The 14229-nt window shown below is 37.4% G+C and overlaps 1 protein-coding gene across 1 annotated transcript in view; it reads right to left on the bottom strand.

Annotated features, from left to right (window-relative positions):
* Cfap97 (cilia and flagella associated protein 97) overlaps positions 1 to 14229 on the bottom strand; it is a 34294-nt gene that overhangs the window by 4551 nt on the left and 15514 nt on the right. The window contains exon 3 of the mRNA XM_021650756.2: positions 8850 to 9118. Coding sequence (XP_021506431.1) covers positions 8850 to 9118 — 269 coding nt within the window. The remainder of the gene's footprint in view (positions 1 to 8849; positions 9119 to 14229) is intronic.

Below are 14229 nucleotides of genomic sequence, written 5' to 3'. Positions count from 1 at the left end.
GAGCTGAACAACCAATAAACATTCCAGAGTGGACAGGGAAAAAAGCCCACAAGGCCTCACCCCTACACAGAAACTGCAGGCAACTAAGGAAATGCTGAGAGTGGGAGAAATAGTTTTCTTCAGGAAAGAGCACAATTGGTTATCCAACACTAAGTAATCAGCCTTGCAAACATACATACAGGGAACACTGTACAGACTGAGCAGGTTGTAGTTAGGAATATACATGTGTATACATATATATGTAACAATAATGAAACAAGGGAACATTAATTTGATAGAGTTAGGAGGGCTTTATGGATGGGTTTGAAGGGCAGAATGGGAAGGGGAAATGATGTGATTATATTATCTCAAAAAATAATTAAAAAATCAATATTTTCAGAAAAATTCAAAGGGTTTTCCCTAACACATACATTAATTAATCACCCCACTATGAATAAATGACTACAGTCTGGATATAAAGTGTTTCCCGTGGAGGCTTGATCCCAGCTGTTGGCACTCTTGAAAAGTGGCTGGGCTGTGATCTCAGCAAGGGACTAATCCATTACTGGATTAAAATTGAGAGAACTACTAGAAAGCAATGGAAACTCTGGGAGACCTGGCCTCTTTGAATAAGCAGGCTGCTTATAAGCACGCTTCAAAAAGATCTGTCTTGTCCCTAGCCTCTTTCTTCTGTCTCTTTGCTTCCTGGCTGTACTGAGGTAAGCAGCTTCCCTCCACCATGCCTTTTTACCATGATGTTTCTGCCTTGTCACAAGTCCAAAAGCAATGAAGCTAGTCATGAACTGGATCCTGGAGCCAAAACAAACCTTTGTTCTTCTAAATTGTTAATCTCAGGTACTGTCACAGCAGCCAAAAGGTAAGCTGCATACAACTCACAACAGATGTGCCCGGTCTTTGGAAAGGGACTAAGCCGAAATACAGCAAACTTGATTTTCTCATACAAATGACATAAATAGGAAGCTATAATTCTAACAATCCAATGTTAAACCTTTGAAATCACCAACGGTTATCAAACTTATCAAAGTTATGGCAAATTCTACCTATGTACATTAGAGAGCAGACGTTTGAGTGCAGCCATGTCTCACAGAGAACACCAAGGAAAGGCTGAGTGATCAGTGACCTCAAGCCCCACTACTTTCAATCTCTACAACCCAATTGTTTTCTGCACTTTTTCCTTTACATGCTTTAAATTCTGAGTAAGTTTACTATGGAAAAACAAGTGCTTTAGCTGCTAAGAGGCTAGAAAACCGTTACTAAGGAATAGAAAGCCTTTTAGAGGCTATACAATTCAACAGGACAAAGCAGCATAGTTGCCAGTAAGAAGGTGTTCTCTTTAATATGATTAAGTCTAATGTAAATATTCCTAATTTTATGTTTTCAAGGCGTCTTTATTTTATATGTGTATGTGTGCGCCTGGAGCATATAGGTGTGCCATGTGTTTAATAGTGCCTCAAGAGGCCTGAAGACAGTACTAGATCACCTGGAATTGAAGTTATAGACAGTTGTGAGCCATCATGTGGGGCTGGGAACTGACCCTGGTCCTCTGCAAGTACGGAAGTGCTCTAGCAAACCATCTCTCCAGCCTCACACATTCCTTCTTAACTCAAAATTCCAAAGCTTCTGATTTTCAGAGATCTTTGAGAAAGGAACACTGTCCAAGACTAAATGCCTCTGGGGACTGAGTCCTAGTTCTGTTTTCCTTTTTTCTTAAAAGATACCACTTTTTTTTTTTTTCTGGTACAAACTGATTTTTATCCAGGCTATGCTTATATGTACAAAGATTCACATTTAAAAATCAGCCTCAAGAGTGCAAAGGACAAGTTTTCTATATTGTAGAAGCCGAATCCTGGTGACAAACGGGGTAAACACATGAAGTAGACAGAACAACGAGGAGAGCCCACTGCTCAAGGCGGTGAGACAGGGCCTCTGTTTTCTTCCGATTAAAGCCGGGAAAGCGGCCACTCCCTAGTTAGTAGACTTAGTTCTTGCTGAGCTCAGTTAGGCTTTGCTAATGTTCTACCTGACTGCAGTGTCTGTCGATAGTCTTTCTGAAACAACATGCCATTTTTCTTTGTAGAAGGAGCTGTATAATGTAGGTGGCTTTTTCTAAAATGACAATCTCCTCTACTGTAATTGCACAAAAAAATTAGTAGGTACCATATTCTTAATGCATTTTACGGGGCAAATATATATTTGTTGGTTTCTCTGATTATCCTAATAACTACTCACTAAACTGTATGCAACAGAAATCTTGACATTTTCAATTAATCTAATAAAATTTTATGTGTGTGTGTGTGTGTGTGTGTCCATGTGTATATATGTTTTGTTTTGTTTTTTTTTTCCTGGTAGGGGGACAATGTTGGTGAGGGGATATAGCTCAGCCTGGGTGTTCTGTGGCAGTGCCAAGTGTTCTTATTCTTTAAAGTTTAGCATGCACAAAGAATCTGAAGCCAGGACAGCTGGGAAATTTATGTACCAAAAAATAGTAATAATGCTTATAAAATTATTGATTTCATTAATTCATTTATCTAGTTGGGTGTACATCTTTTCTCTTTAAATTTTAAGAAAACTTCAATGCTTATTTATCAGAAGTAAAACACTATAAATAGATATGATGAATATTAAAATTTAAAATGATTTCTCAATTAACAGGAAAAAACATCCATAAAACCACAACTCATGCTGTAGCCTGATAGGTATGCCAGTTATGCAGAAACTTAGGGAAACAGTTTCCAAATCACATGGAAATTTAAAATAACAGCTTATAACACTATAGCAATTATATTAAAATGACAAAAGATATAAGTGTCTCAAAGATTGGAAGGGAAATAGTAGGAGATAGTTAACGTGTACTAAACTAAACTTAGGCAGGAGGGATGCTTTTAGTGTTCTATATCATGGTAGGAGGACTACCATTTATAAAGTTATTGAGTATGGGCTGGAGAGAGGGCTCAGACATTAAACTCGCAACCAACAATATATAAAAATTTATTTTTTAAGGAACTGAAAGAGAGGAGTTTGGAGGCCCAGACTACAAAGAAATGTCTTTAAGGAATACAAGAACTACTTATCCTAATATAATCACTACATACTGTACACATAATTACATGCCACAATTACGTGAGAGTAGGGGTTTAAATTGTAGTGCAGGCATTACACTACAATATAATACAAATACATTGTTTCTTGGAAGGCATGTTAGGATCAGAATAAAAGTGAACTAACATATAGTACCCATAACACTATTGAAAGCGAATGAAGTAGGAAACTTTGTTATCATCAACATTATTTTCTATAATTTTCTAGTTGTTTACCATACAACAATATATCATCTTCAGGCCAGGTTATAAATTATATGACAATCAGCAGTATTTTATATTTTTATCCTATTTTATAGAAAATCAAAGATATTACTACTGCTTAATAGATCAAAATGACAGGAATAGTTCTTTAAATTCTAAATTATGGTTTATAAAACCATAGAACTGCCATTCAAATCAAGACTCTAAAAATGAATTTAAAAATAATTTATTCAAAACTTTGTGGGACAAAGTTATATTTTTTAATTATGTCTATTTAAGGCAAAGAATGTCCATTTGTAATATATACACATTATAAAATGAACACAATTACTCTAATCAACATATCTCACTGTTATCATTTGTGAGTGAGTGAGTGAGTGTGAGTGTGTGTGTGTGTGTGTGTGTGTGTGTGTGTGTGTGTGTTATGGTCCCCTCTACTCTACCAGGTTTTAGGTCTGCAAGCTAAGAGAGTTCTGGAGACCAATGTACAGCAATTGCACAGAAGTGCATACTTCTGTGCTATATGTTTGTCTATATATTTCCTTTATATATTTCTTCAGGAAATATTTTTGGAAAAAATTTTCATGTTTGTCTTTTGATATAGAAATATTTAAACAATGAATGCATGTTAATGATTCCTGCAGATGTAGCAGAGAAGTTTACTATTGTAAAAGTGGTGAGATTCCAAAAGTCAGGAAAAATAGAGACAAGAGCTTTTCACATTTTTGACTGGAGTCACACTGACTTGTAATCAGCTTTCTGTCTGCCATGGAAGAATGGTAACCACAGAGAGGGGAAAATAACATTAAGTCAACTATAAGTTATTTCAAGATCTTAGTGCAAAGTTCTGGTCAACTCGCAGACTTAGAGTTTTCACTGAATGTTTTTAAGATCTGAAACTCTTAAGTGTATGATACATTACTGCAGCTTTAAAAATAACATGTTCATAGAAAAATTCAGAAGTAGAAAAATTATTACCTATTTATCTGTACTTAGCTGGATGTAAAACACACACAGACATACACGCCTTAAAAAACAACGAAAATCTTAATTAAATGTGAAATAAAAAGGCAATAAGTTAATTTCACTTAAGTTGTAGACTCTATTCATGACTACTTGGGGGGACCTTATTTCATCTCTAACAATTAGAAAAATGAAATAATCGCACTAGACAATAAAGACAAACAACATACAAATATGCGTTTTGAGCCAACTCTCTTGCTAAGACTCTTTTTGTCTCTCTGCAAAAAACAGGATACACATCATGTTCAAATGATAAGAGATCCATTGTAAGAAATCCACCCACCTATCTATCTATCTATCTATCTATCCATCCAGCATTTAATAAGGACGTTTAAAATTTCACAACTTAAAAACTTAGTCATTAGCCGGGCTCAGTGGCACAGGCCTGTAATCCCAGCATTCTGGGAGGCAGAGGCAGGTGGATCTCTGTGAATTCGAGGCCAGACTGGTCTACAAAGCGAGTCCAGGACAGCCAAGGCTACACAGAGAAACCCTAAAAACCAAAAACTTGGTCATTGTTTTGGAAATAGTTGATGTAACTGAGTCAACATGAAGTAAGCACACCCTCTGCTGGACAAAACTATATTTTATTATTCACACACATTCTCTCTTCTCTAACCCTCCTCCTCTCCTTATTGTTGTTGGGGACTAAAAAAGCAACATCACTTCAATGTCTCTCCTATACCCCTTCATTTATTTGGATAAAATATCTAATGAGAGGAATGCTAATATCTGCCCATTGAAACAGATAATAAGGGTCTTGACGCTTAGTAGGATGCATTAATAACAATTTGCTTTTAATTCTAGGACTCCATCTTATAGTCTTCACACCTTCTCTGTACAGTACTTTCCTGTTTGGATTTAAGTGCCATTTGTACAGCTTCTGAAGTCCAACAAGTTAATGTAAATATTAGAATATAAATGTTTTAATTATCATGCACATTAACCATCTGATTTTTCTCTGTCATCAGTGACAGGACAAATGAGGAGATAAAAATTATATATCCTATAAAGCAATAGTCCTTGTTTGTTCATATACTGGACCCAGAAATAAATACTGGTGTCTTTTTTGAAGAAAAGTGGGAAATCTTACTAATGTGCATTACAAGAAGGCTCAAATAAAGGGAAATACTGCATTTCTGACAGGGAGATAGTAATGAGTATTAACTGGGGACAGACCTTGGGAGCAATGCACTTTCCTAGCTGTATGAAGGCCTGGTTCACTCCTTAGAGCCATAAACAAAATTAGCCAATATAAAACATTCTATGATTAAAATGTAAATCAAAGACAACTGCAACAAAGTATTTTAATATGGAAAAATATTTCATTATTAGAAGTAAATGCAAAAGAAGTATAAAAAAGTTATGTCAAGATATGAAATTGGGGGCTGGAGAAATGGCTCAGAGGTTAAGAGCACTGGCTGTTCTTCCAAAGGTCCTGAGTTCAATTCCCAGAAACCACATGGTGACTCACAACCATCTATAATGAGATCTTAGTACAGGCAGAACACCATGCATGAAATAAATAAATAAATAAATAAATACCTTAAAAAAAAAAAGATATGAAATTGGTTTTAAGAATGAAGATTCGATCAAGATGAGCTTTTTTCACAATAATATATTAAATTATATATATTTTTCTGCTTAGCTTTGTTACTTGTTTTCATGTCTGTATCAATTAGCCTTTCATTTCAGAGCCGCTCACTGTTCAGTGCTATTAGCCATATATGGTGATATAACCTTGAGTGTAGCTAATCCTGAGATGTGTATACTTTATACATAAAAATACACAAATTTCAAACGCTCATTAAAAAAGTATGAATATCTCATCACTAGTATTGATTACATGCCGAAGTGGTAGTATTTTGTGGGTTGGGGCTATAGCTCTGACAGTTCAGTGACAACATTTACAAGCCCTGGATTTGTCTTCCAGCATCAAAGAATGAACAAACAAAATTAAGTAAAAGAAAAAACAGCAACATCATACATAGCCAGTTAAAAAACAACAACACTATTTAAAAGAATTCACCATTGTGATGTGTTACAATTACTTTCAACTAGAGAAAATAGTTGTCTCCATATATAAGTTATAATGTATATGGAGCACATAAAGATAAACACTGGCACTTTCCTGCTGCCATTAAAACTTCATTCCTGGAGGAACAATGAGAGCTGTAAGGAGAAGCTGCTGACAGCCTTCATCCCATGCATATACATATGAATATAATGCTAATGGGCTGAGGTTTTCCAACTTGAAGTCCAACATCTTTAAAAAGCTAAACATACAGTGTAATGCCTGCACTGGGAAGAAGACAGCAAGAGGATTAGAAGTTTAAGGTCAGCTTGGGTTACAATGAGATCCTATCTCAATATGAAAACAAAACCACAAAAAGCTAGCCACAGAATCACCAGGACAGGACCCAGCAATTCCAGTTTCAAACAGTTAAAGGAAATGAAAACAGAGACTTGAACAGTTTCCTGTCAGTGTTCACTATAGACTACCCACAAAAGCCAAGACAGAAACTGCCTAGAGTATCCATGAACAAATGGAATAACCAAAATGTTATACACTTACAATGGAATATTATTCAGCTTTAAAAGTTTTGATACGAAAAGCTGGAGAGATCCTTTACTGATCAAGAGCAACTGCTGCTCTTGCAGAGGACCTGGGTTTGATTCCCTAGTACCCTGACGCTAGCTAACAATCATCTGTAACTCTGGTTTGAGGGATCCAATGCCCAATTCTGATTTCCATGGGCAGCAGGAATGAACATGGCACACATATACATACAGGCAAAACACCCGTAAGCATATGAAAGAAATAAACCTGAAATTATTTAAGTTTTTATACATTCTACAATATGGATAAATTTTGAAAACATATTAAGGGAAATAAGCTAGCTACAAAAAGAGAAATATTGCATGCATCCACTCACATAAAATACCTAAAATTGCCAAATTCATAAAGACAAAAAGGAGTTCAAGGCCTAGAAAGAAATAGGAATGGAGAAATGTTAGTTAAAAGAGTGTAGCAAAACTCAGTGAACTGTAATCTTAAAGTAGATATGGTATGCAAATTATATTTAAAGTTTTGTTTGTTTTTGTTTTTTTAATAACCTAAGACAGATAACCTAGCCCTGAATCTCGGCTCTGCTACCTGCTTTTTGGCCTTAAGCAGTTCCCTGTGTCCTACTCAGTATCTCATTTTCTCTCATGCCATAACATGTCAGACCTTTTGAGGATTAAATGACCTAACATTTGCAAAAGAGGAGTATAACTGTCAATTAAAACAGGTTCCATACCCAAATAGACACACAAAAATAAAAATACACAAACTCTACCGTTTGTGACATTAGTAGCGCCACATTTTCACAAAATAGGAATCAAACACAGTTAACACGTATAGAAAGCTACTGTGCAGCTAGCTTACCACACAGAAAACTCACTTCACTTATTTTCCTGCTACCTGCTCTTCGCTATGTGTGGGCCTGTCTCAGGGATAGTGACGGTAATGAACACAGACTGTAAGCAGGCCAGTTCATACAGAAGCACACCGTGAGGAAGCATGAGGGTCAATTTTGGAACAGCATTAATTTTAGCATCTTTAACATTCATTTTACTGTGAACTTATAAACTTACAAGAAGTCTAACTTTATGATTTCCATTTATTTAAGAGACTACCTAGGTTTTGGCTCAGGTATTTACTTGGGTAATTATATAATCCTGTTAGGTTTTAGTTTTTTCATGTCTATGATGCTTTTTTTTTTCCCCTGCCTGCATGTGTGCCTGCATGCCAGAAGAGGGCAGACACCAGATGTCACTATAGATGGTTATATGATTATGAGCTACCATGTGGTTGCTGGAAATTGTACTCAGGATCTTTAGAAGAATAGCCAGTGCTCTTAACCTCTGAGCCATCTCTCCAGCCCCATGATACTTCTTTTTAAATGTGTACCTCAAAGATTTGTCAAGATTCAGTAAATATGTGGAGGATATTTAGAACAATGCCTAGTATTCAGTATGTGCTTAGCTGAATTTTACTAAAAAGTATACTCTAACAGCTTAAATGTATGCATGTATATCTTTTAAAATAACTATATAATTCATAAGTATGAATGCTGCACTCATTTCAAACTGAGTATCCCAGATATGACCTACTCTAGATTATTTATCTTTTAAAAACAGATCACATGAATTTCCAGAATACGGTGGGGAGAAGACTGAACACCTCACAGAGGATGCATGTATCTGACTCTTGGGTATATTTCCTGTAACTGTAAACTGTGCAGTGATTTAACTAGTCTAATCAGAAAACAATGAAGCTTTCAGTTACTATGTACTCTGCAAGCTGAGAAACACACATGGTTAACTTCTAGACTCAGCTCACCACACTTTATGCCACATATATCTATACCTGCATTTATGTAACGATATTGAAAAGTTGGCTATCCTTGGATTTTCTGTAAGTTGTACTTATAATACAAATAATTTTTTTTTTTGATGACTAAATGATGTGTTACTTACCAAATTTTCTCTTTCAATCCTTTGTTGTTCCCTCTGTCTGTTGAGAGCACTATGATACAACTTAGGGGGATGGCTGATCGATCTTCCCGAAATTGTACTTTTGTTTCCTGGTTTTTCAGCATGTCTTGACAGTTCTTTCAAAAGCCTCTGATTTTCCCGATCAATCTGTCTCAGCTCTTCTCTTGTGAAAGAGTAGTTTTTCCTAGGTACTACTGCTGGCTGTTCAAAGTGAGGTTTTTGTGGTCCCTTTTTATCTAATTGCAGAAAAGCTACAGAAGTAAACACAAAAGTGAAAATAAAACAGCTATGATGGTACATACTTAAATTCTTAGAAATATAAACTAAATATAATAAAAGGAATAAAATGAGCTAATAACTTATTTGTGTAGGAAAAAACTGGATGTAGCTTAGTTTTATGCTTGCTGGGCCCTTTGAGCATAAAAGCTCAGACAAACAGGTATTCATGACCAAGGTATGTGATACTAGCTCTCAGGCAGGTAATTCCTGCCATGCCTTTTTTTTTTTTTTTTTTTTTTTTTTACAGCAGTTTTAATAGGGACTTTAGGAACCTCTGGGTTTGTAGTGCACTAATACAATAATTTAAAGGGAGGGCATAATTCAACAGTAACAATAGATGTCTTTGGCAATGGCAAAAATAATTCAGACCAGTCTAGAACTAGCAACAACTTAATCTGAAAGTATTAAACCATGAAAGCCACAGGTTTTAATATTGGTATAAAGTACTTCTGGTGTGAATGTTAAACATTCTATTCTGTATAAAGCATAAGCCAAAATGAAACACATTAAATAAAAGATACTTCTAGCTGACAAAAAAAATTGTACACTATGATTACCAAATGATTTTTGTTGGGTTGGTGATGGGAATTGAACCCACGGTCTTGCCCATTCTAGGCGAGCACGGTACTACTGAGCTATGTCCTCTGTCTGAAAAGAATTTTAAACAACATGCTTAGAAAATTGGGCTGGAGAAATGGCTTAGATATTAAGAGCACTGGCTGTTCTTTCAAAAGTCCTGAGTTCAATTCCCAGCAACCACGTGGTGGCTCACAACCATGTATAATGATACATGGTGCCCTCTTCTGGTGTGCAGGCATACATGCAGGCAGAACACCATATATAATAAATAAATAAATGTTAAAAATATTTTTCAGTAAGCATGACTATTACTGTACATGTGTGACGAGCTTCTGGCGCCACTGAGCCTAGTGAATGTTTCTACTTCAGTGTGTACTGAAGTAGCAGGCTAGCAAGTGTAGTTTTGGTTTGCTTTTACATTGTTCTTAAGATTATAGTTTATTGTGTGCATGATCTGTATTGGCCAAGGTGCATGCTGGCGTCTATGGAGGCCAGACAACACGACGGAGCTGGCTTTCTCCCTCCACCTTCATGCTCATTCTGGGGATTGAACCTAGGCTATCAGTCTTGTGCACCGAGTGCTTGCACAGCGCCCCACAATGCCTACTGTCATCTCCACAGCACTTAAAGTAATGTTGGTTGCTACTTGACTACGTTATTCCATTTTACACGTCTAATTTAGCATCTTACTCTGTTAGACACAGTGCTGTAAAGAGAAGAGGTATTTTTTTTTATTACAGTTTATTCACTTTGTATCCCAGCTGTAGGCCCCTTCCTTTTCCCCTCCCAATCCTACCCTCTTTCCCTCTTCTTCTCCCATGCCTCCCCCAGTCCAATGATAGGGGAGGTCTTCCTCTCCTTCCATCTGACCCTAGCCTATCAGGTCTCATCAGGACTGGCTTCTTTGTCTTCCTCTGTAGACTGCTCCCCCCTCAGGTGGAGGTGATCAAAGAGCCAGCCACTGAGTTCATGTCAGAGACGGTCCCTGTTCCTATTATTGGGGAACCCTCTTGGACAGTGAGCTGCCATGGGCTACATCTGTGCAGGGGTTCTAGGTTATCTCCATGCATGGTCCTTGTTTGGAGTATCAGTCTCAGAAAAGACCCCTGGGCCCAGATTTCTTGGTTCTGTTGCTCTCCTTGTGGAGCTCCTGTTCCCACCAAGTCTTTCTATCTCCCCCCCTTCTTTCATAAGATTCCCTGCACTCTGCCCAAAGTTGGCTATGAATCTCAGGATGTGCTTTAATACCCAATATAAAAACAGACACACTAAACCTGTTAGAAGAAAAAGTGGGGAAGAGCCTTGAGTCCATTGGCACAGGAGACAACTTTCTGAACAGAATGCCAACAACACAGGCTCTAAGAGCAACAATCAATAAATGGGACCTCATGAAACTGAAAAGCTTCTGTAAAGCAAAGGACACTGTCATCAGAAAACGACAGCCAACAGAATGAGAAAGGATTTTCACCAACTCTATATTTGACAGAGGGCAAATATCAAGAATATATAAAGAACTTAAGAAGCTAAACAGCAACAAATCAAGTAATCCAATTTAAAAATGGGGTACAGAGCTAAACAAAGAAGAGGTATTTTTAACCTCCATTTTACAATGAGTTTAATCCAATCACTTGGGCAAATTGAGAAAAGCAGCAATTTTACTTCTTATGTTTACAGCAAGGACCACAAAGACTACTGAAAATTGTAGGAACAAACAAGCAAAACATATAAACCGTAGCTTCCTCTTAAGAAAAATTGAGGACACTTAAGGGATGGTTGATAATTAATTAATGGTAGTTGAAAACCACAAGTAAATTGACAAAATGTCATGTTTTGAAAACTATACATACACTATTCATATTAAATTACCTCCCTTCTAATAAATACCTATCTATATATTTTTATCTTTTTTATTTTATTTTAATTAATTAGTTTATTCACTTTGTATCCCTCCTGTACCTCCCTTCTCCTTCCCCTCCCAATCCCACCCTCCCTCTCCCAGTCCACTGATAAGGGAGGTCCTCCTCCCTTTCCCTCTGATCCAAGTTTATCGGGCCTTATCAGGAGTAGCTGCATTGTCTTCCTCTGTGGCCTGGCAAGGCTGCTCCCCCCCTCAGGGGGAGGTGATCAAAGAGCAGGCCAATCAGTTCCTGTCAGAGACAATTCTTGTCCCCATTACTATGGAGCACACTTAGATACTGAACTGCCATGGGCTACATCTGTGCAGGGGTCTCAGGCCATCAACATGAGTGGTCCTTGGCTGGCTATCTATATATTTTTAAAAAGTTTCTAGGTTAATTTAGTATATATGAAATTCCTTAGTAGCTCATTCTAAAGCAACTTAAGCTACAATTCCTAGTGACATGTTTTCAAAAGTAAAAAAGGCAATGGTAAATAAAAATGTTTAGCTCATTAAACAATCAAACAACAGCTGCCAAAAGGCAGTCGTTAAGCTTTCCCTCACTGAAAACAAGACAAAACAGACGGAGTATTAGTTTATGGATAGCATGTATTACTATGACACTTAAAAAAGTGATTATATGCTAATTGGCATTAAATATATAATTGGATTCTTTCAAATAAAATCTAAAAATAAGTTTTAACAAACTTTATATTTATATAGATGCATCAATCTAACTTTATGTATTTATAAATACTTTGTGAGACAAAGCCAAATAAACTCTTCCCATCTATTTCAACCCATAACCAGAAGAGCCACTTCTGGCATCATTTAGCCCCTTTATAGAGTACCAGCTTTACTTTCATCGCTGCTGGACACAGACAGAATGTCAGCGGTAGGTGAAGCTACCAGTGGCAATGTTATCAAGTTTGTCTTCGCCCACGCAGCGGTAGTCCCCTGTAACCAAACTTCCAGCGGGCTGGAGGGCAGTCGTGCCTGCCAGCACAGCTCTGGTTTGCTTCCAGCGTCTCACCATGCTGGATGGGAATGGTGGTGCATACCTGCACTGTTACCTAATTCTAGCACTGGGGTGGAGGCAGAAGAATCAGAAATTCAAGGCCGTTCTCAGCTACATGCTAGTTCCATGCTGGTCTGGAAAACATAAACTGGCCTCAAGATAATAAAATAAAAAACTGTTCAATATAAATCATGATCTCTATGGAAAAACTAGCTACAATTACTTTTTAAAGCTGATTTTTAAAAAGATTTCTTTTTAAAAGCCAAAATTAGTAACAAACCATAAGATCTAAATTTACAAGTTTTTTGAGATAGGGTTTCTCTGTGTAGCCCTGGCTGTCCTGGTCTCATTCTGTAGATTAGGCAGAGATCTGCCTGCCCCTGCCTCCCTGAATGCTGAGATTGCAAGCATTTGATGCCACTGTCACTCGTTGCTCAGCTAAGCCTTATTTGCCTTCTTAATTAACTGGTTAGAAGAGAAATTCTGTGACTTCTTTTGTATTCCCTTCCTTTGACTTTCTATAGGCTCCTCACAGCTCTGACCAACAGAGTACAGTCAAAATGGTATGTGACTCCAGTTTTAATTTTAGATATAAAATTTTAAAGATTCATTTTATTTTTAACTTATTTTATATGTATAGATGTATGTGCATGTATGTGTGAGCACTACGTTCACAGCAGGTACCCTAGGAGACTGGAAGAGGGTGTCAGGTTCCCTGGAACTAGAATTACAGATGGCTGTGAGCTGCTATTCTGGGGCTAGGAGTCAAACCCAGGTACTCTTAAAAGAGCAGCTGGTGCTCTTAGGTGAGTCATCTCTCTAGCCCCCAAGACTGATTTTATTTTTATTTATGTCTGTTTGTCTCTCTGAGCGGTCCCCACATGCATTCAGGTGCCCGGGAGTGTGACAGCAGGTACTGACTAAGTCCAGTATCTGAGTTCAGGCATGTACACATGCACAGACTACAGAGGCACACCCTTGTGCCTGGAGCAAAGATCTATACATGCCTGATAGTAACTTGAGGCTGCCATAAGTGAGACCACAAATCATTAAAAGGAAACCACATACAGGAACTTCCTTCCTATCATTTAAGTCATCTGAGATTGCTGCTTTCTACAACTCGAGTTTTGTGATAATTTCTTATCATCAGAGCAATAGTAACTACTGTACGATTTAGGGCAAGGAAATGGAATGCTACTATAACAAATCTAAAATTCATGGCTCTAGGTTTGAAACCCGATGGCCATTAGAGCTGGGAGAGCCTGAAAAAAACAAAAACAAAAGTAAAAAACTGTGGTTCAGAGCACTTGCTGCTTTTGCAGAAGAGTAGGGTTTGGTTCCCAACACTCATCTGTAGGCTCCACAGCCATCTGTAACTCTAGCTCCAGGGATCCAGCACTTTCTTCTGGCCTCCTCTGAGATTTGTACACACGTTGCACATACATACACACGTAAGCAAAACACTCATATACATAAAATAAATCTGGAAAAAAACAGGTTGTTGATGAAGTCTGAGAGGGTGGACTGTGTGACATAGCAGGACTGTTATGTGACAAGGAAAATGGCAAAGATTCCTACTGGTGGATTTG

The sequence above is a fragment of the Meriones unguiculatus genome, chromosome 4 (assembly GCF_030254825.1).
Source record: "Meriones unguiculatus strain TT.TT164.6M chromosome 4, Bangor_MerUng_6.1, whole genome shotgun sequence".
In the NCBI taxonomy this organism is placed as follows: Eukaryota; Metazoa; Chordata; class Mammalia; order Rodentia; family Muridae; genus Meriones; species Meriones unguiculatus.
The sequence above is the reverse complement of the archived record's forward strand: the minus strand, read 5'-3'. Positions and strand labels throughout refer to the sequence as shown.